The following is a 23,293-nucleotide window of genomic DNA, read 5'->3' as shown; positions in this document are numbered from 1 at the left end:
TTCTGTATGAGCTTAGTGATTTGAAAAGTAACATGAACATTGAAAGAAGTAGGTGCAGATTTCCTGCAGGTGATATATAGCATTCACTGATTGATACATAACAACCCATAAAAATTGAATAAGCTGATTGTGTTATTTAGTGGTGATAATCTCATTTTGTGTCATAGTTCTAGCAATTTCCTTATTAAATTGAACTGCTGTTTAAAGACATACATTTAATAACCATATATTTGATTCAGTCAGTGGCGTTTTTATAATTGAGATAAAACTACATCAAGTTTCCACCTCACGCACCAGTCTCCAGGCTGAAAGGTTGACTTGAGCTGAAGAACATTTGACTGACATTCCTAACATTGATTTAACCAACTTTACAGATTGGTGATTTCCTTTATTTCAATTTTATGTGGTTTGTTCAACTGTATTACACTATAAATATGACTTGGAGGTTCCGGTGTTGGACTGGGGTGGACAAGGTTAAAAATCACACACCACCAGGTTGTAGTGCAACAGGTTTATTTGGAACCACTAGCTTTTGGAGCACTTCTCCTTCATCAGGTGGTTGTGAAAAATAAGACCATGTTCATAATATTATAAATAGCTATTTCCATCCCTATAGACAAGCCCTGCTTATACATAGGATCTGCTCAGATGAGGAGGAACATGATGGACACCGACAGACAAATGCCCTCAGAAGAACAGGATATGATACTCAAAACATCAATTGACAGTTTTGAAGTGCCACAGGGAAAATCTGCAACAACCTTCTCAGAAGACAGACATGGGACATGACCAATAGGAAAAGCTCACCTAACGAAAGAGCAATGCTCCAAAAGCTTGTGATTTCAAATAAACCCGTTGGACTTCAACTTAGTGTCATGTGACTTCTGACTTTGCCCAGCCCAGTCCAACACCAGTACCTCCAAATCAGATCAATTTCTACTTTAACCTACTGGCCGAAGCGAGGAAGAGAAACAATGCAAAAATGACTAAGCAACTTGATAGCTTAGTTTTATGCCCAATGAAGGGTTTATGCCTGAAACGTTGATTCTCCTGCTCCTCGGATACTGCCTGACCAGCTGAGATTTTCCAGCACCACACTGTCGACTCTAATCTCCAGCATCTGGAGTCCTCACTTTCTCCTAGTTTAGTTTTATGATCCTAGGCTGGTTCAACGAGTAACTTTGAAGAAGTTGAAGGATCTAGTTGTCCAGTTTCTGTTGGTTATTTCTGCCTCTTTAATGACTTTTATTTAACCATTCTTGCAGTCAGTTAAATGTCTTTTAGTCACTTAACAAATAAAGCATTATTGCAACAATAATAACTTTTTGTGACATTTTGATGGTGTCGAACAATGAACACACATTTTGAGTTGCACAAACTTTAAAAGGTACAATGCTTTAATGTGCAAATACTTTGGCTATATATAGAACATTCGTGACATCTTGCTGCAAAGTTTAGCTCATTTGCTCAAATATTTTTGCCTAAGGAATGCAATTTACTGTGCTTTGTAATGGTGCTTAAAAGATTCAGAAAGATCTTGGATTCTCATTTGTTTTACTTTCTATTCTGGTTAGGAGTCACTCTCCACGGTGCGTTCCCTCAGCCTGAGGGAATAAAAGGCTGAGAGCTATTGTTTTATTAATTAGTTAGGAACAGAGGTGGTTTGGTATGAGAAAAACTTGATGATATAAAAGATCCGCAGTCTCTGCCAAGATTGATAGTCAATTTCTGGCTCCCATTTTATCTGACATTCTGGCTGAGGACTGTCAAATGTCAACAGCTGTCAAAAGCGAGACAAACTTTAGATCTAAACTTGAAACAAACTCCATGCAAAGGTTACCTAATATTTGACCAGAAAGTGCAATTCAAAGCACGTGCCTGTTTTAAAGCAATGAACACAGTCACACACACAAAAAAATTAACAGCATCACTTACGAAAAGAACACAATTCCTATGAGAACTAGTCAAGCATTTTTGTTTAAATGGGTTCAGAGTTTACCAGGATCTGATATTTGCTTTTGCTACTGTTGCCAATAACATTTAGTTAAAAGAGTATATACTATGGTGCTGTTTACAAAGAACATGATGTTTAGGGGAGATTTTCTATGGATTGACCAAATCTCAACAGCTGCATAACATGAGTGGAATGTGGAGCAACAAAAGAATGTTTACCATGGTGAGCACTACAGGAGAAGTCATTTCAAAGCATGTGTTAGCCATCTGTTTTGTTTTTGATTAGTTATTTTTACCTCATTTCTTAATAACCTAAACAAAACACATTGCATGAAGGAATTGCAGTGAGAGAATTATGAGATGTATGCCAGTTGCCTCCAGTTTTTGCAAGAATAAGCTTTGGCTGCCTGGCTAAAGAAAGAAGTTAGCAAAATTACAGACTAATTGGTCATTTGGTTTCCTGAATTTATAAGTTTAATTAATTAATTTATGTTGGACCTGCCAAGAAATCTCATCACTGTAATAACGGCTGTTTCTGTGAGACAGAAACTTTCAGATTCAGTGATACATCTTGGGAAAGCGCACAGAAATAGTCGTGTCATTCACACAGCCATCTTCATCAGATCTTTATTTTTAATAAAATAAAATAGCAGCAGGATCTTGGAACATTCTGTTTTGATAACTGGTGAAACATTGAACTCTTTTTCTGCTTTCCAACACTGTACTGTCTGCTCATGTTTTCTTTCCTGTTCTGTATTTGGTTTGGTGACTTTTCAATCTATGGAACACTGATCAGAAGACTTTGAAACAGACCCATTACTTTGTGAAAAGTGATTAAAATAATAAACTCACAATGTTTGTAGAGAGAGACAGGCTTGAATTTTTACTTATTATCCAATGTAAGTTCTATTTTATAACAGATAACAATTTAAAAGGGCACAGTCACAAGCAGAGGGTTATCAAATTATTTTTTTATTTCTAATCCAAAACACACGTTGAAAAACATCATCTTATCACTTTGATATGTTGTCATTGTGACAAAACTGAAAAGTATATTTTCTGCTTGTCTCGTAAAACAAGATTTAACTCATTTTATTTTCTCTGAACACAATTCTCCTTTAACCAACCAGGAAATGAAATTACTTCCTACTAAAGTTGATTCACACATTCTTTCCCAGACTGATGTCTAGCTATGTGGGTTTATTTTTCTTTTCAATCTATATTTCCTTTTTACCTTTCTACATAATGAAAGCAGTTATCAGGGCAAGAATTAAATATGTCAAGCTGTGCTGCTATTTTTATGTAGAGCAATGAAGCGCTGCAATTGTATCGTTGCATTTGACACATTATCCAGGTATTTCCCTTTCTGAATACAATATTGAGCTGATATTGTACATTGGTACAGAACAGTATAAGGCTAATCAGGCTGTTTTCTGATTCAGTAATGTACTGGCCAATCTGAATTACAAACTTATTTTCCCTTTGATGAACTGAATGAAGTAAAATTCGTAGATTGCAAACTTAACAATGGCTTTTACATTAGGAAGGAAATCTTCTCTTGCAATGACTACAATGCAAGACTAAAATATATCTGCTTATTTTAAAAAAAAAATTGCTGTCTTGCAGAGCTGGATTTTAGTTCCCAGATCCCATTCTCACCTTTGGGCTGAAATGTGGTTTCACGGTGAGACCCTAAAGGTGGCAGCTGATTAAGAGGCTGCCTGTACGAGGTTTTACCCACAGCCACAGGAACCAAACTCAGTCCACGAGGCTCTCTGAGCTGCCAGACGTTCCGGTCGGATAGGTGGGTACTGCTGAGGTAGGTAGGAGAATGCCAGGACACCTTGGGGAGACAGCAGCAGTCAGGCCCTCATAATGGAGGCAGACCTCCTGAAGATGGCCAGACGAACTAGGCTGAAAATGTGTTGCTGGAAAAGCGCAGCAGGTCAGACAGCATCCAAGGAACAGGAGAATCGACGTTTCAGGCATCAGCCCTTCTTCAGGAATGACGGATGAACTAGGCTGCCAGAGGTTGAATTTATTTTGTTTAAGGGCAATCTGATCATACCAGCGATGATCCCAAATGCTTTGCAAAACAGGGCTGAACAGTCAGTTATTGGCCTGTTCCCAGTGGTGTCTTGGAAGGTGATGCATAATGTAAGGGATGAGAGTGAAAAGCAACAACAGTAAATGCTTGAACTTAAATCAAGCGTCCTCTAAATAAAAGCCAATAAATGCCTCTATGTGAAAAACATTGGTGCTATAAAATCATCACCGTGAAACACTAAATTGTAGACAATAACAAAAGGCTGCATTGCACTGGCCGTAATGTCAATTCATATCCAAATAGCAAAGATTCCATTGGCAGAAAATGTACATAGAGTCATAGAGTTTTACAGCACAGAAACAGACCCTTCAGTCCAACTTGTCCATGCCAACTCGATATCCTAACCTAATCTAGTCCCATTTGCCAGCATTTGGCCCATACCCCTCTAAACTCTTCCTATTCATATACCCATCCAGATGCCTTTTAAATGTTGCAATTGTACCAGCCTCCACCACTTCCTCTGGCAGCTCATTCCATACACGCACCAACTTCTGCTCGAAAAAAGTTGCTCCTTAGGTCCCTTTTAAATCTTTCTCCTCTCACCTTGAACCCATGCCCTCTATGGACCCCCTACACTGGGAAAAAGACTTTGACTATTTCCCCTATCTGTGCCTCTCATGATTTTATAAACCTCTATAAGGTCACTCCTCAGCCTATGATGCTCCAGGGAAAACAGCTCCAGCCTATTCTGCCTTCCCCACAGCTCAAGGCCTCCTACTCTCAAAACATCCATTTCTGCACCCTTTCAAGTTCCCATAGCAAGGAGACCAGAATTGGACTGTGTACTCCAAAAGTGATCTCACCAACCATCTTGTACCGCCACAACATGATCTCCCAACTCCTGTTCTCAATGCACTGATCACATAACCCAGTTGCTGCTACCCCAAAATTATAGGACTGGAAAAGACTTTTGTAATTGTTAGGATAAGGGCAGAGGTTGGTTCATGAAGGTCAGGGTATAATATTTATCAGTAAAGAATAATAAAAATCAAAGTAACAAAATCACCCAGTTTGAATAGAATGTATCCAAGGTTGTCAAGGAAATTAAGCTTGGCAGTTGTGGAAGTTCAGACTAGGATCTTCCAATATCTCTTTAATATGGAAGACATAACCGTAGATTAGCAAAAGCCTGAAAGAACAAACTAAACACTCAGCTTTAGTCCGAGAAGGATAGAATTGAAAAGTAAATAACATTCTCCTAACTTTAGTTAGACCACACAGAATACTGTGTATTGTTCTGGTCACCATATTATTTAAAAAAAATTTAGAGGCACTGGTGAGGGTGGGAGATTTGCAAGAGTGATACCAGAAATGCATGAGTAAATACCAGGAAAGGGTGGACAAACTGGGTCTATTTCCTTCTGATAAAATAGTTTAAGGTGTGACCAAACAGAGATGTACAAAATTACAAGAAGTTTTCATAGGGTGATGACAAAGATGAAGGCGGTGGGGGGGGGGCGGGGTGGGGGGGGGGGGTGGAATTTACTAACTTCCTCTGACAAGCTTACCTCATGGTCATGTGTCTGTTTGTGCATTTTCGTAGAAGTCATAGCATCCTTACAGTGTGGAAACAGGCCATTTGGCCCAACAAGTCCACACCAACCCTCCAAAAAGCAACCCATCCAGACCAATGCTCTACCCTATCACTCTACATTTCCTCGACTAATGCACCTAACCTACACATCCTTGAACACTATGGGCAACTTAACACTGCCAATTCACCTGACCTGCACATCTTTGGACTGTGGGAGGAAACCGCAGCACCTGGTGGAAGCCCACGCAGACACAGGGAGTGCAAACTCAACACAAATAGTCACCCAAGGCTGGAATCAAACCTAGGTCCCTGGTGCTGAGAGGTAGCAGTGCTAACCACCGAGTCACCATGCAAGTCATTAATGACTGAATACATGGGATCATTTTCTGCCCTGTGTTGAGCAGGTGCCCAGTCTCCTGCAGTGCACTGAGAGCCACAGTCCTTGCCCAAACAGGTCTGGAGATGTGTCAGTGATGTGATCACCCGATTGTTTTCTTGAGTCCAATCTAGACAGGGAAGACTTTCAGGTAAAAGTCTCTGAGCTGGTGGAGGATGCTGGTGAAAGCCTTATATCCTCCAAACATTGAGTGACGTCTTCCTCCAAGGTGGAGGTGGGGCTGGAGTTCAAGGTCTCCAGCACTTACCTCTGTCACAGAAGGTTCACTGGGTGCTGTTAGTGCCTGTATAAGAGAAAACTGGAAAGTTGTATAAGAGCTAAAAGTTTGTGCGGGTTAAGTTTGAGTCAGCAGATGTGGTAATGGGACCACAATGCAGAGCAGTATCATGGAGATTGCTGGATCGGTTGCCCATGACGATCTCCCTGTCTCCATGTGAACAGTTGTGCTCTTCTCTTGCCAATTACAACATGTTTTTCTCAGCTGACATGAGGGTCCCAATGTTTGCTGCTAACCTCCATTGCCCCCTCTCTCCCGACATTCACCCCTTGCTCCCCTTCACCTTTTTAATCTGATCACTCACTATTTCTCCTGCAATGAGACAATGGAAGTGAATGGAAGAACAGTTAATGGTCATGCCTGAGCAGGAGAGGTGGTAACTTGTCCCCAGTGAGGGAGTAAGAAATGTAAAGGGCTGGAACGGCTTGTAGTTTGCAAGGCGACAAATGTGGAATAGACTTCCGGAGGAGTGGGTACAGCCACAATGTTTAAAAGACATTTAGATAAGTTCATGAACAAGAAAGGTTTGGAGGGATATGGGCCAAGTGCAGGCAGGTGGGACTAGTTTAGTTTGGGATTTTGGTCAGCATGGACTGGTTGGATCGAAGGGTCTTTTTCCATGCTGTATAACTGTATGAGGTGAGTAAGAGCCACCAAGTGATGTTACCACATGAAATAGTGAGAGTTGCAGTCCATGGCATGAGGTGTGTGCAACAGCAGAGTTTGAGTGAGTTATGGTGGCTTTGTGAGTGTGAGTGGGCGGCACGCTGGCACAGTGGTTAGCACTGCTGCCTCACAGCGCCAGAGACCCGGGTTCAATTCCCACCTTGGGCGGCTCTCTGTGTGGAGTTTGCACGTTCTCCCCGTGTCTGCGTGGGTTTCCGCCGGGTGCTCCGGTTTCCTCCCACAATCCAAAAATGTGCAGGTCAGGTGAATTGGCCATGCTAAATTGCCCGTAGTGTTAGGTGAAGGGGTAAATGTAGGGGAATGGGTCTGGGTGGGTACCCTTTGGCGGGTCGCTGTGGACTTGTTGGGCCGAAGGGCCTGTTTCCACACTGTAAGTAATGTAATGTAAAGGTATGGTGGTGGCATTCTGGATCACAGAAGATCAACGTCTCTCCATGCTGATGTGCATTGTGCTTCACCCAGACCCCAATACTGACCAGGGCCATAATCACTGTCCAAGGTAGCTGGGTCAGCTCATGGTCTACTTTGTCAGAGAGCACTACTCCTCCCCTCTACCACTCAACCGACAAAGGTTTGTGAAGCTGACTTGGCCTTCTGAGTTATTTCCCTGTGGATAATTGTACAGAACCACAATGCAGTATCTGGCTTGCAGCATCTGCAACTGGGTTTTAAACATATGCATGTGGGAAGGTCCCAGCAGTACTGAAGACACGTGCCTCTTCTGCCTCACAGTTGCATGGGATGGGCACAGTAGAGCCTAGATATGGCATTAGGAATCTAAAGAGAGGCAGATCATATGAGAACCATTTCTCTGAGCCACAGTAGACCATCTGCCAAAAACCTCAATTGGAGAAACACAAACTGAAATTGGGAAAATTCTCAAGTCTTCATGACAGGGATACAGAATTCAGAATATGCGGATCACACTTTATTGTGCAGTTTCCTGATTTTAGACTGCAGCAAATCAAACAAAATGTGGTTCATCATGACTTTTTCAAGGGAAATTCAGGATGGACAATAGCTGTTGGTGTTGTCATTGATGTTTCCATGTCCAAAAACTAGTCTACATTTGTGTTCAGAAATGAAAGCCAAGTTGCCATTTTCCTTTGTAAATTGGTAGGTACAGCAAAACATAAGATCATCAATATACCAAGAAATCCGATAGGGAATTCATAAGAAATGTATTTTCCAAATAACAGTGAGAACGTGAAAAATGCACCACGGGGACAGTTATATGAATAACCTTCTAAAGTTAAAAATCACACAATACCAGGTTATAGTCCATCAGGCTTAATTGGAAGCACTAGCTTTCAGAGTGCTGCTCCTTCATCGGGTGGTTGACCTGTTGGACTATAACCTGGTGTTGTGTGATTTTTAACTTTGTACACCCCATGTCCAACACCGGCATCTCCAAATCATGAATAAACTGGATATATTTCTGGGGAAGCTAGGTGAGCAAATCTGAGGAAAGGAAATTGAGGGTTAAAATGGCAGGTTTAGATTAGATAAGACAGGATGAAGCTCAATGAGAGCATAATCAACGGAATGGGCAATTTCCATGCCATATTTCGGCAAAAGTGAGGACTGCAGATGCTGGAAACCAGAGTTTAGATCAATGTGGTGCTGGAAAAGTACACCAGGTCAGGCAGCAAACAAGGAGCAGGAAAATTGACATTTTGGGCAAAAGCCCTTCATCAGGAATAGAGGCAGGGAGCCTCCAGGGTGGCGAGATAAATGAGGGGGTTGGGGACAGGGAGAAGGTAGCAAAGAGTACAATAGGTGAATGGGGTGGGGATGGAGGTGATAGGTCAGAGAGGAGGGTGAGGGTAGGTAGCAAAGAGTATAATTGGTGAATGGGGATGGGGATGGAAGTGATAGGTCAGAGGGGAGGGTGGAGTGGATAGGTGGGAATGGAGATTGGCAGGTAGGACCAGTCGTGGGGACAGTGCTGAGCTGGAAGGTTGGAACAGGGGTAAGGTAGGGGGAGGGGAAATGAGGAAACTGATAAAGTCCACTTTGATGCCCTGGGGTTGAAGTGTTCCAAGGTGGAAGATGAGGCATTCTTCCTCCAGGTGTCTGGTGGTGAGGGAGTGGCAGTGGAGGAGGCCCAGGACCTGCATGTCCTTGGCAGAGTGGGAGGGGGAGTTGAAATGTTGGGCCACGGAGCAGTGGGGTTGATCGGTGCGGGTGTCCTAGAGATGTTCCCTAAAGCGCTCTGCTAGGAAGCGTCCAGTCTCCCCAATGTAGAGGAGACCGCATCGGGAGCAATGGATACAATGAATGACATTGGTAGATGTGCAGGTCAAACTTTGATGGATGTGGAAGGCTCCTTTGGGGCCTTGGATGGAGGTGAGGGAGGAGGTTTGGGCGCAGGTTTTGCAATTCCTGTGGTGGCAAGGGAGGGTGCCAGGATGGGAGGGTGGGTTGTTGGGGGACGTGGCCCTGACCAGGTAGTCATGGAGGGAACAGTCTTTGCGGAAAGTGGAAAGGGGTCGGGAGGGAAATATATTCCTGGTGGTGGGGTCAGTGGAAATGTCAGTGGATGATGCAATTTATGCAAAGGTTGGTAGGGTGGAAAGTGAGGACCGGAGGGGTTCTGTCCTTGTTACAGTTGGAGGGTGGGGTTTGAGGGCGGAGGTGTGGGCTGTGGGAGTCAGTGGGTTTGTAAAAAACATCAGTGTCAATTCGGTCGTCATTAATGGAGATGGAGAGGTCCAGGAAGGGGAGGGAGGTGTCAGAGATAGTCCAGGTAAATTTAAGGTCAGGGTGGAATGTGTTGGTGAAGTTGATGAATTGCTCAATCTCCTTGTGGAAGCACGAGGTGGCACCAATGCAGTCATCAATGTAGCAGAGGAAGAGGTGGGTAGTGGTGCCGGTGTAACTACGGAAGATGGAGTGTTCTACGTAGCCGACAAAGAGACAGGCATAGCTGGGGCCCATGCCATATATCCTGAGTATGTGATTCATTTGATCTCCTCCACTTTTAAATGAAAACCTCAATTATGCACAATGACTTGATGAAAACCAGCATCTAGAGTGTCTTTAGGCACAAAGACAAATGCCTGAATGCTATAGCTAATAGTTGACTGCCAATACCTCAGATGTTTCTTTTATCTGCAGATGCAGACAGAAAATTGTTTCAAAGTTAAGCAGGTTTTTAGCTACTTGAAAATCATTATTAGGCTGAAGCTGTGCAGTGAAAACTCTGTAAGGGGATGAGAATTGATTTTATGGGTTAATGCTTTGAGTTTTGATCAGTTTCATGAAATTGCTTTCTGATCCTTGTTACTGCAGCAGTTTCGGAGGAATGTCGCTCCAAACAGCCCTTCGGTCCTGTTGGGACCTCTGCCTTGTTTCTGATCCATGACAGTTTCACCAGTCGAATAGAGTGGGCCAAGGATAAAGTGAACTGTGGCAGCACCCTTGCAATCTGCTCTCTTATCCATCCTCTGGCTGGTTTTTATGCCAAATGAACAAGAAGTGAGGCTATCTGTTGCTCCTTTTGAAGTGGTTATAAAAGAAACCGAAATAAACTACAAACATTGCCATCTGGAGCATGCCTTTTTTTTTTCCTATCCTTTTTAGCCCCTTTGAAGCTGACCAAAATTCCACTGAAACCGCTTAAAGAGCAGCAAGAATGGAAAAGAACGAAATGGGTTGCAGTCACTCTCATCACCATAAGATGAAGCGGAAAACCAGCAAGTCTTAATGACGGGGATACAAAATCCAGAATATGGGGAATCACAGCTTATTGTGAAATTTCCTGATTTTAGACTGCAGCAAATCAAACAAAACACAGTTCATCACCACCTTTTCAAGTGAAATGCAGGATGGACAATAAACTATTGGCCTCGTCAGTGATGTTCCCATGACTGAAAACTATTCTATGTTCATCTTCATAAATGAGAGCCAAGTTGTCATTTTTCCTTGTTAATTTGGGACTTGGCCTTTACAATAAGAAATTACTTTGCATGATCCTCACAAGCAAAGCAAATACAATATCTGGCTTGCGCCCCAGTATTTTTGAAATAAGCCTGTTGCACTTTTACAGATTGACACAATGATGACCTAATCACAACAGACTTCTTACTTCCTATTTGACTTTAACTGAAAGCAAGACATTATTGACGCATAGTGACTTTGAACTTTGCCAGCATGATTGTTTATTAAAAGAGTTTACCAAAGTCAGCGTTCCTCAGGATGCAATGTTGCTTTTTCAATTTTAATTGTATCAAAAACAGTGATTTCTGTATGATATAATCACAATAGACAACCTGAATCCTATAGAATTACGTGAGTCAAAGTGGTAAGCTCAGATATTGGTAAGCTATAATTTCACAGCAACAAGTTTTTATAATAAAGCAGAAATGGTATTTCATCTTATGATTCACTCTGTAGTGACCTACATATAACTGGCACCGAAAGAAATATTAAAATGAACTCGTAATTCTGTGACAGAGAAAATGTTGGTATGGAACACAAATGGATATTTTGTGCATCTGGAAAAACAATTTGTTTGCCCACAATGGCAGAAAGAGAAGAAAAATCTCACTTGGCTTTGGAGAAAGGTGTTTTAAATAAATTAAAGTTTTTTCTCAAAATTAGTACTTCGTGTAGTTACCCTGCTATCTGTAAAATATATTTGATATAAATATATCAAAATGTGTAAGAATTATGAAGCATATTGCAGTTTTCAGCATTCAGGTGCTTGGGTTCAACTCTTGCTTTGTGTATCTGTTGATGCGAGCATAGTTTAACATCATATTTTATAAGGTATCTTGTTCACAAGAGTAGCCAGAGAATTATTGGATGCACATGCAGAATTCCGAGCAACTGCTGTATTCAATAATAACCTTATGTGTTGTATTTAAACAAATCAGTATTGTGTTTCATTTGTTACTCTTTAATTAGGAAACTTTATGTAATTTAAGATACGAAACATGTTTCACAAAAAAAAACGTCCTGGCACACCATGATGCTTTGAAAGTAACCTTTAAGTGCTTTCTCTTTTAAAAAACGTAGCTGTATTGATTGTGATGCCAATTTCTGCATATTCAGTTGTTGGTGTTCAAATTTGATCCAATCTATTTTTTTATTTTCAAAGCTTATTGAAGCCAGGTAAATCAACAGTTATTTTACTTTGTTAATCACTTTGTTCTTTCTCATAGCATGCACATGTCACAAAACATTTTGCTAATGGATGTTGTGCAACTTAAGGAGTTTATAGCCTGGAAGGTTCTAGAAAAATTCAGCTCTCATGGAAATAAACTTGCTTCCTATTCTAGCCTGAAAGAATGAGAAAATAAGAAACACTGTACTCTAGTCTCTTGACTGAAATTATTTGTATGCAATCGCAAAAAGGGAGATGTGATAAACATAACGGTTGCTGGCTATTTTAAAAAAATCTGTCAGCTTCCAACAATCCCCTTTCAATTTTGATTTCCATCATGGTTAAAGTAATTTCAAGAACTTAAATGAGCAATGGGCTAATTACAATAGGAAAGGTCTGTGTTGGTAACACAGGTGTCCAGAGAGATGCCTAACTGTGACTTTTTAATACTGCTTTCTCCATTGGAAGAAATCAAGGGAAGGATGCAGAACATCTAAGGAAAGTGAAAGAAAGTTTGAACAATGATTGCAATAACTAAAGAGGGCCCAGAAAGGGCTTCTGACTCGGTGGGAGCCATTTGAAAGGCCACATTCTTTCCTGACCACCCGTGGATGTCTTGCTGTTCTCTGAAATGATAGCATCCCTCTACACAGTGCACACAGCAAAACACCTGCTGCGTCAAAATTTTAAAAAGTTCTGCTCTGTCTAGCGTGCATAGCTTGCCAGATTCTATAAAACAGTGCAGCTTTGTTGGGGAATGTGGACCCTTCACAATACAGTTTTCATAAAGGCAGTAGATCAAAATGTTCTTCATAAAATACAACATAAAAGAAACAGAAGCCAAGGGTGTTAATAGAGCGTAAATAGTCCTGCGGTGTGGTATAACAGGTGTTTGTACGACTATGGTAAAGCCAGATGATGTTTGTGGAAACTCATGCTATGCTGATTGATAGAACTAGTAACGTCAGTGAGATTATATTGTTCTTCTTTCATTCTCTTTGATCATTTTAACAAGTAACATAATCTCTATTTGTTCTATAAGCTATGTCTTTAACCTTTTTGATACATCAATGAACTAAGTGGAATCATGGACAATATATGTCAAGAACTATAGTGTATGATTGTAATGCTGCAAAGTTTGTAAATGAATCATGTAGATAGTATAATTTGTGGCTCATTTCCAATAATTGCCCAATTTCCCAAATGCCATTTATATTCTTTGAACAAAATGCTCACCTCATTTTTAACATGAGCATGTATTTATTTATAGTCTCAGAAAATAAAGTTACATTTTACAAGAACCCTTTCTGTTTTGAGGTGTTGAATTATCTATTGTTCAATACAACCAGTGATGAGAAAGGTTGGAGATCAAGGTGTATTTGGTGATATCTTCTGCTCCCACTGGTGATGAGCTTGGATGTACCTCGACCTACTTCTGCCAGAAATAAGCAGTCAATTAAGGACCACTTATGGGACTCAGCCCACTATTGCTGGGATTAACGCAGCCTCAAGTGGACCTGTCACTATGCAGCATTCATGATAGCTGCTTTGTGACTGGTTACTGACCTCACTGGGCATGGGGGTGCTTCCTTGATTGAAGGCATTGCTTATTGGGCAGGGGAGTACTTTCAGGATGCACCTTTTTCTCAGCCCCCTCTCTGTAACCTCCATCTAAGAAATCAACTCTTCCACCCCATTCTTCCATCAGTTACCTTTCTGTACTCCACCACCTTGGAATTCTCGGTTGCTTTTCTGTCAGCAACAATGATTTCCTCCATGATTTGCTACTTTACCAGAATATAATACTGGGCAAAGGTTCATTGCTGCCATTAATTCTCCTTGGACCTTGCTTCATGATGGGCCTATCGAGAGTTGGTGGATATACCAGCAAAGTGTACCGACAGAAGCAACACCACTCTTAGATGAGGAGAAGGTTTATTGTATGAAAACAATGAGTATAACTCCATTTGGCGATGCATAATTCCCAGGATTTTCAGGAACACATACACCCATCCAAGAGTTGAGGTTAATCCATTTATATCCCCCTGCAGGCTCCATGCAACATCAAAGTCAGTCTAACATGAATGTTAACCCCTTTAGAACCATTACCTTTTGCAACATTGCTGAGCACAAGAAACACCAGCCTCTGAATGATCAGCAGCTCTTGCCAGTTGAGCTTCCACCACCGGGTTCTTGAGTCCGTGGGAAGCACCGCTCTCCATCGCTGTCATCATTGCTTGATTGGCCTATGGATTTGCAGCCTTCTTGAGAAGAGACAACACTGATCTGTGACCAGGTCTCCAGCACTAGGTGTGATGCCTGACACCACAAGAAGAGGCTGCCCCTTCAGTGAGGGTCCATTAGGTTCACTGGTTGTTCCAAGGACATCCATAACGTTGATGAATATTGGGATAGTGGACAGTGATGCCAAATGCAGCTAGAGCACCAAAGGTTACATCATTCTATAAATCAATTCATTAGTTTGCAAAATACAGTTCACAATGTTCTGATCTAGTTTGTTGATGCACTTAGTGAAAGGCAGTCAGGAAAGTTAGCTTGGGTTACAAGGTAATGGTAAGATTAAGTGAGGTATATACTGAAATGTTCAGGCTAAGGGGTCATTTCTGTTTAGTTATTACATTTTTTAATTGGTGTATTTTAGTCAAATTCATTTCTTTTCCCTGGCTGCACTTAGAAGAATGTAGTGTGATGTCTCTTTAAATTATGAAGTACATGTGGCAATCGTGTTCAGTAACAAATTTCAGGAAATGAATCGACAACAAAGGAATGTGGTTCCATGCGGTTATGTTGATCTTTGACGATATTCTCTCCAAATTATGCCTCTTAGTAATAGTGGACACTGGGGACGAAAAGGATCTTGAAATATTTTGGTTAATTGTACCTGCAGATTTTTATTCTTTATTCTTTTATGAGAGATGGACTTCACAGGCAAGTTTAGAAACATAGAAACAGAGAAAATAGGTACAGGAATAGGCCATTCGGCCCTTCAAGTCTGCACCACCATTCAATATGATCATGATCACTATTCTATTCCTACTTTCCCTCCATACCCCTTGAGCCCTTTAGCTACAAGGGCAATGATCAGCTCTCTCTTGAATGTATCTAATGAACTGACCCCAACAGCTTCCTGTGGGAGAGAATTCCACAGGTTCACAACTCTCTGAGTGAATAAATTCACCCTCATCTCAATCCTGAATAGTATATCCTTTATTCTCAGACTATGACTCCAAGTTCTGGACTTCCCCAACATTGGGAACATCCTTCCTATACCTAGCCCGTTCAGTCCCATCAGGATTTTATATGCTTCTATGAGAACCCACTTCCTTCTTTTAAATTGCAGCGAATACAAGCCCAGTCTATCCAGTCTTTCCTCATATGTCAGAACTGCCGTCCCAGGAATCATTCTGGTGAACCATAACTGGACTCCCTCAATAGCAAGAATGTACTTCCTCAGACTAGGAGACCAATACTGCACACAGTACTCAAGGTGTGGTCTCACCAAGGCTTTGTATAACTGAAGCATGACATCCTTACTCCAATACTCAAATCTCGTGGGCAGCATGGTGGCACAGTGGTTAGCACTGCTGCCTCACAGCGCCAGAGACCCGGGTTCAAATCCCGCCTCAGGCGACTGACTGTGTGGAGTTTGCACATTCTCCCCGTGTCTCCGTGGGTTTCCTCCCACAGTCCAAAGATGTGCAGGTCAGGTGAATTTAGCCATGCTAAATTGCCCGTAGTGTTAGGTAAGGGGTAGATGTAGGGATATGGGTGGGTTGCGCTTCGGCGGGGCGGTGTGGACTTGTTGGGCTGAAGGGCCTGTTTCCACACTGTAAGTAATCTAATCTAAAAAAAATCTTCTCGCTGTGAAGGCCAGCATGCCATTCGCTTTCATCGCTGCCTACTCACCTGTATGCTAACCTTCAGCAACTATTTCACCATGACACCCAGGTCTCGTTGCACCTCACCTTTTCCTAAACTGCTACCATACAGATCGTAATCTGTCTTCCTGTTTTTGTGACCAACTTCGAAGATCTCACATTTATCAACATTACATCCGAAACATCGAATTCTCTATCTTCTGATGCTGCCTGGCTTGCTATGTTCTTCCAGCCTGTAGCTTTTTGTCTCTAACCAAGAAATTTCAGAGAGCAGTTAAGAGTCAAACGCATTATTGTGGCGATGGTGCAACATGCTAGCAGTATGTAGTTTGTGCTGCAGCCAGTAATGGAGAGAGTTCCAATTCAATTCCAATGGCAATAATCAAATAAATTTCTCTAAGCAGGATGGTGCCAATATCTTGCAACTGCACCCATTCAAACAAGTGGTGACTCAGTGCAAGATAACCAGAGTGTTTCTCTTTCATAGTATCAATGTCGTTATGAAGGGCCCAGCACAAATTAGGTCAATGATGACCCCTAGGATGTCAATGTTTGAGACACCTCTGTTATGGTGGTGCCATTGAATGCCAGTGGTGGCTGATTTCTGATTGTTTAGCACGTTTCTGCTATTTAAGTATCAGGCAGACATGTTATCTGTCTAAATCTTAATATTGTCCAAGTCCAATTGTAAACGAACATGGGATGTTTCATGATAAGTAGGAATTAATCAGCACACTGTGAGATCAAATGGATAGCTCTATTCATGACCTTATAATGGAGCGACGGTTAAAAAAAACCTAAAAGGGCTTCATCCTATGATAATCTAACAAGTTGTATTGATCAAATTGTGATATGTCAATTACTAAAATACTGAAAGTATGTGGCTTATGAAGCTGAAGTCCTTAATGAATAAAATGCTGTTACAAAGAATTTGAAACTGAACTGAATATGACACAGAATTCACAGCCTGGTAACAGTCCATTGAGCCGAACTGATGAACACAAATGGTTGTGTATCATATGAACCTCCCCTTGCCTGACCTCATCTCATCTTATTTGCACATTCATTCCTGCTTTACACACTTATCTTGCTTCTGGTTAAATGTATTTGTACTATATACCTGCACAGAGAATGTTAAAAGGAAAGGGAAATGAAAGAGGGAACAGGTTTGACTGGGATATTTTAGTAGCTGCAGGACGTGTTTTGGTTTTGGTTTCCCCTAGTTATTTTCCAGTTAGTGACTTGTTTGAAATACTGAAGGAAGAACCCTGTCAATAAGAAATAAAGAAAAGTCTCTGGAGGTGTGAGAAGCTATTTATCTTGACCAGTTACTTCAGATTTTAAGCAAGAAACAATCCTAGTTGTCTGTAATACAATCCATTAGATGTTGTGAAGGCTTCTTATTCATAGTTCAAATGATTATTGAACCAGCAACTTATGATTCTTTTATTTTCAAAATGTATCCCTTAACTGCGTCTGTTTGTTGGTTTGTGAGTAGAGGTTGTTGATTGAAGAAGACTGAGCTTTAATTTTATGTATTAATTAGATGGTCTTGTAATTCACCTAAGTTCTGCTAGTTACATAATAATAAATTGGCTTTCTTTTCTTTGTTATAAACTTGGTTTTCAAGGTTTGATATTTGTGAATCCTGGCTAGGAACAATTGAGCAATTTTGAGGGTCATCAAATTATTTCACTGTGTTAGGGGGAAGGCAATGACCTAAGGTTGTTACTGCTCGCCTGTTAATCCAGAGACCCAGGTAATGTTCTATAGACCCAGATTCGAATCCTGCCATGGCAGATTATGGAAATCTGAATTCAAAAAATATCTAGAGTTAAAGAATCTTATGACTGTGAATCCTTTGTTGATTGTTGGAAAAACTAATCTGTTTCACTAATGTCCTTTAGGGAAGGAAACTGCCAACCTTACCTGGTCTGGCCTGCATGTGACTCCAGACCCATGGCAATGTGGTTGACTCTTAGCGATACCCTCATCCCACAAATGAATAAATAAAAATAATCCATTATTAGCGAGTCTGATTTGGTCTGGCTTGCTACCTCTGTGTCATAACACAAGATTGTCAAAAATTGTTTTTTTTAATGAGCGAGGGATATCAAAGGTTATGAAAATGAATCAATTATATTTAAGATACAGATCAACCATGATCTAACCAAATAGTTTAACAGGCTTCAAAATATAACCTTATTTAGCTGTAGAGCAAAACTAGGGTGAAAACTTATAGGAGTCTGAGCAACATGAGCCATGGGGAGATCTGTGGCAGAATCAGATGAAATGCCCCAAATGGCTGAGCTTGACATCGGGAGTATTTGGTGGCCCCTTTTATGCTTTTCACAAGCAGTAAATTCTCACGAGGCAGTGGTGAATTGTCAAGCAAGGGGTATTATTGTTTGTTAAATGCCTTGCTAATCAACTCACCTCATACATTATTCAGCTTCTACCTTACCAAATGCACCAAACAAGCAAGACATTGAGCAAACTTGACAAGGGAGATCAGAGCAGGTACCTAGTGAATTCGGCTTTCTGCTTGCTCCAAAACACTCCATGCTGGATACCACAAACCAATGTTTCAGGGCTTGCTCCATGGGCATAGGCCATATGCACTCCACGTCCATGGACATTTTAGCATCTGATATGTGCCATTCTCTTCTGAACCCTCACAAGACATGTCCGGTCTACTTTACTGTGGGCTGCTTACCTCATGGAAGGAGAGACAGGTATTAAGGAAGATGAAAATAGTGGCACAGCTGCTACTTTTGGTGCAAGTGGGGAGGTGTCTCAAGTGAATGATTATGCAGCCTAAAGGGAATGTAGTGTTAGTGATGTCAAGAGTTTGGAAGGGTGGCAGAGAGTGAGGAAAGATATTTCAGGCATTAGTGAGAATAGTACAGCATGACCTTTGGTGGGAGGTGGGTATAGCAGCCGAGAAAATGTGAGGTATGAGAGAAATTGGCAGCACTTCGCTGGCAGAGTAAAAAAGGCCTTCTACTTTCTTCCTTAATTGCTGTGCGTTTGTCCAGACATCTAGGACTGCTTTAATCCAGGTGGCAATCTCGGATAGTTTGGTGTTGTGGCCTCCACTGTTAGTCCTGAGGAAAAAGGAAGTCTTCCCTCTGCATTATCACATCCCCCAGCACCTCCAGGTCCTTGCCTACAAAGCAAGGTGCCAATTTCCCCTATCTACCATGTCCGGGGCAAATGTCAGAAATTGTGCAGGGTAGGTCTGGGCTGACAGTTCTTGACTGGGTGCACTATGGGCTTTTAAAGGTGCTGACGTCACCAAGGATGCTGGTGAATTCCACTGAGTGGTGAGTTGTTCTGGGAATGCGCCACGTAAGCTGTGGCTAGAGTCAGACATGACGGATGCCATAGAGGCTGGGTAAGTAGTTAATAGCTGGGTTTGGTATGATACAGTGAGAATACTCAGTGCTGTGTGGAGTTTGCACATTCTCCCTGTGACTGCGTGGGTTTCCTCCGGGTGCTCCGGTTTCCTCTTACAATCCAAAGATGTGCAGGTTAGATTAATTGGCCATGAGAAATTGCCCATAGTGTTCAGGGATGTGTAGGTTGGATGCATTAATCAGGGGAAGGTGTAGGATAGGGGAACGGGTCTGGGTGTGCTACTCTTCGGACGGTCGGTGTGGACTTATTGGGCTGAAGGGCCTGTTTCCACACTGCAGGGATTCTAATCCTAATTCAAATATTCATACGACTGCTTTAGGTGGTAGCAAATTTCAAATTGTAGTTACTCTTCTGAGTTCCTTACTCGATGTATTAGCACAGCTACTTTACAGCTCACAACTCTGAAGTTCTCACAAATGGATATATCTTACCTACCTCGACTTTTCAAACTCATTTATGGTTTGGAAGGTTTCTGTCAGGTCACCATTCAGCGTCTTTTAAGTAAAAAGAGCTCCACCCTCTCTGTTTTGCGACCATCCTTGCAATTTTTTCTTTCACCTTCTCCAGTGGTATTCTATCCTTCGTGTAATATGGAGAACAGAACTGTGCAGAGTACTGCTAGTCTCAAACAAGAATTAACAACAGTTGCTCTGTTACAGCCTTGAAAATTCTCAGCAGCATAGACTATTACATTCTTTCGAGCAGATGTTATTGGAGTGACCTCAACCTATAAACCCACTTACAACTCTTACATAAATATGTTAACTTAGGGTCAGATTATCATTAAAATTATTGAAAAAAATCTAAATTCTGAGCTACATTTCTTTTCACCAAAAGAAAACTGATAATATAATATTGTTACATTGTGCTAATGAACAACGTGTAAACCAGTTCTGTATACGTTTTCAGGAATGCTGCTTTAAATTATCTCATGTAAAAGTGAAACCCTATGCATTAGGACATAAACTGTCAAACAAACCATAAACTAATCATGAACCCTGTAACTCGCATGAGTATAGGCTTTTTTTATTTACTCATGGGGCATGTGTGGCATTGGCTGGGCCAACATTTATTTCCTGTCCCTAGTTACCCCTTGAGAAGGTGGTAGTGAGCTGCCTTTTTGAACTGCTGCAGTCCGTGTGCTGGGGGTTGACCTGCAATGCCCTGAAGGAAAGAATTCCAGGATTTTGACCCAGCAACAATGAAGGAACAATGATATATTTTCAAGTCAGGATGGTAAGTGGCTTGGAGGGGAACTTGAGGTGATGGGGTTCCCATGTACCTTCTGCCCTTGACCTTCCAGATGGAAGTGATCATGGGGTTTGGAAGCTGCTGCAGTGCATCTTGAAGATAGTACACATTGCTACTATTGAGCGTCGATGGAGGAGGGAGTGGATGCTTGTGTCCAATATGCTTGTTCTGCCAACAAAGCAGGCTGTTTTGTTCTCAATGGTGTCAATCTTCTTGAGTGTTGTTGGAGCTGCATTAATCCAGGAAAGTATCAACATCCTAACTTGTGCATTGTAAGTGATGCACAGGCTTCGGGAAGTTAGGAAGTAAGTGACCTGCTACAGTATTCCTAACCTCTGTACTAGTTTTGTAGTCTATGTGTTTATGTGGAGTTCAGTTGAGTTTATGATCAATGGTAATAGCATTGAATGTCAAGAGGTAGTGGTTAGATTGTCTATTATTGGTGATGGTCATAGCCTGGTATTATTGTAGTGCAAATGTTACAGCCCAAGCCTGGGTTTTGTCCAGATCTTGTAGCATATGGATATGGACTGTTTCAGCATCTGAGAAGTTGTGAATGGTACTGAACAATGTGCAAATTTCAGTGAACGTCCCCACGTCTGACCTTATGTTGGAGAGAATGCCATTGATGAAGCATCTGAAGATGAGGAGCTTCTGCAGAGATGTCTTGGAGCAGAGATGACTGACCTCCAATGCCACAACCATCTTCCTACTTGCTAGGTATGTCTTCAACCAGCGGAGAGTTTGCCTCCTGATACACATTGATACCAATTTTGCTGGGCTTGATGTCACATGTGGTCAAATGTAGGCTTGATGCAAAGGCTGTCACTTTCTCCTCATCTCTGGAATTCGGCTCTTTTGTCCATATTTGAACCAAGGCTGTAATAAGGTCAGGAGCTGAGTGGGCATCACTGAGCAGGTTATTGCTGAGCTGGTGCTGTTGATAGCACTGTTGATGACACCTTCCATCACTTTACTGATGATCGAGAGCAGACTGATGAAGCAGTAATTGGCTGCGTTGGATTTTTCTGCTTTTTGTGTACAGGACATATCTGGGGCAATTTTCCACATTGTGAGTGAGATGCCAGTGTAGCAATTGTACTGGCAAACATTGTACAGGAGCACGATAAGCTCTGGGGCACAAATCTGCAGGAGTATTGTAGAATGTTGTCAGGACTCACAGCCTTTGCAGTATCCAGTGCCTTAAACTATTTCTTGATATCACATGAAATGACTCGATTTGACTGAAGACTGGTATCTGTAACACTGGAGACCATTGGAAGAGACTGAGATAGATCATCCACTCAGCACGATTCACTTCAGGCTGAAGAAAGCTGTGAATGTTTCGGTCTTATCTTTTGAATTGATGTGTTGGGCTCTTCCATCATTGAGGATGGGGATATTTGTGGATACTCCTCTTCTTTCAGTAGTTATTTAATTGCCCACCATCTTTCACGACTGGATGTGGCAGGACTGCAGAGCTTAGATCTGATCATTGGTTGTTGAATCACTTAGCGCTGTCTATCAATTACTGTTTATGTTGTTTGGCGTGCAAATAATCCTGTTTTGTAGCTTCTCCCGGTTGACATCTCATTTTCAGATATGTCTGGTGCTGCTTTTGGTTGGCCCTCCTGCACTGTCTATTGAACATGAGTTGATTGACAATAATGATTGAGTGGGAATATGCCGGGCCATGAAGTTACAGGTTGTGCTGGAGAACAGATCTGCTGCCATTGGTGACCCATAGTGCCTCAAAGATGCCCAGTGTTGAGTTGCTAGATCTGTTTGAAGTCTGTCCCATTTAGCACGGTGATAGTACCACACAACATGATGGAAGTTATTCTCAATGTGAAGGCGGGACTTCATTTCCAAAAGAACTGTGGGGTGATCATTCTCACCAAAACTGCCAAAGACAGATGCCACTGCAGCTGAAGGATTGGTATAGATGAAGTGAAGCATGTTTTTCCCTCTTGTCAATTTCCTCACCACACACTGTCTTGCAGCTATGTCATTTCAGACCCGACCAGCTCGAACAGTAGTACTGCTGCCGAGCCACTCTTGGTAGTGGATATTGAAATCCCCCACACAGAGTACATTTTTCACCCTTGCCACCTTCAGTGCTTCCTCCAAGTGTTGTTCAACATGGAAGAGCAATGTATCATCAGCCATGGGAGGGCAGTACATTGTAATCATCAGGAGGTTTCCTTGCCTATGTTTAACTTGGAGACATAGGACATCATGGGGTCCAGAGCCATTGTTGAGGACTCATAGAACAATTGCCTTCTGATTGTATATCATCGTGTGCTGCCAACTCTGCTGGGACTGTCCTGTCAGTGAGATAGGACCTATCCATGGAAGGTGATGGTGGTGACCGAGATGTACTCATACTCTGGTAATCATATCTCTCGGATAATGTCAGACTGTTCCTTGACGACTCGGTGAGACAGCTTTCCTAATTGTGGCACTAGCCCTCAGATGTTAGTAAGGAGGACTTTGCAGTTTTAACAGGGCAGTTTCTGCTGTTGTTCTTTCTGGTGGCTAGCTTGATGCCAGGTGGTCCATCTGGATTCATTTCTTTGTAAACACTTTGAGGCAACTGATGCAACTAAGCAGATTGCTGTGTCATCTCAGAGTGCAGTTGAAGGTCAACCATATTGT

At 41.8% G+C, this 23,293-nt stretch overlaps 1 protein-coding gene across 1 annotated transcript in view; it reads right to left on the bottom strand.

Annotated features, from left to right (window-relative positions):
- The window catches only part of ldah (lipid droplet associated hydrolase), a 345,583-nt gene extending 325,688 nt beyond the window's left edge, over positions 1 to 19,895 (bottom strand). Inside the window, exon 1 of the mRNA XM_072562459.1 lies at positions 19,820 to 19,895. Within this exon, the coding sequence (XP_072418560.1) occupies positions 19,820 to 19,838 (19 nt within the window). The 5' untranslated portion in view covers positions 19,839 to 19,895. The remainder of the gene's footprint in view (positions 1 to 19,819) is intronic.
- Positions 19,896 to 23,293: the final 3,398 nt, after the last annotated feature.

The sequence above is a fragment of the Chiloscyllium punctatum genome, chromosome 3, assembly GCF_047496795.1.
Source record: "Chiloscyllium punctatum isolate Juve2018m chromosome 3, sChiPun1.3, whole genome shotgun sequence".
Lineage (NCBI taxonomy): Eukaryota > Metazoa > Chordata > Chondrichthyes > Orectolobiformes > Hemiscylliidae > Chiloscyllium > Chiloscyllium punctatum.
This window is presented reverse-complemented; position numbering and strand designations above follow the sequence as displayed.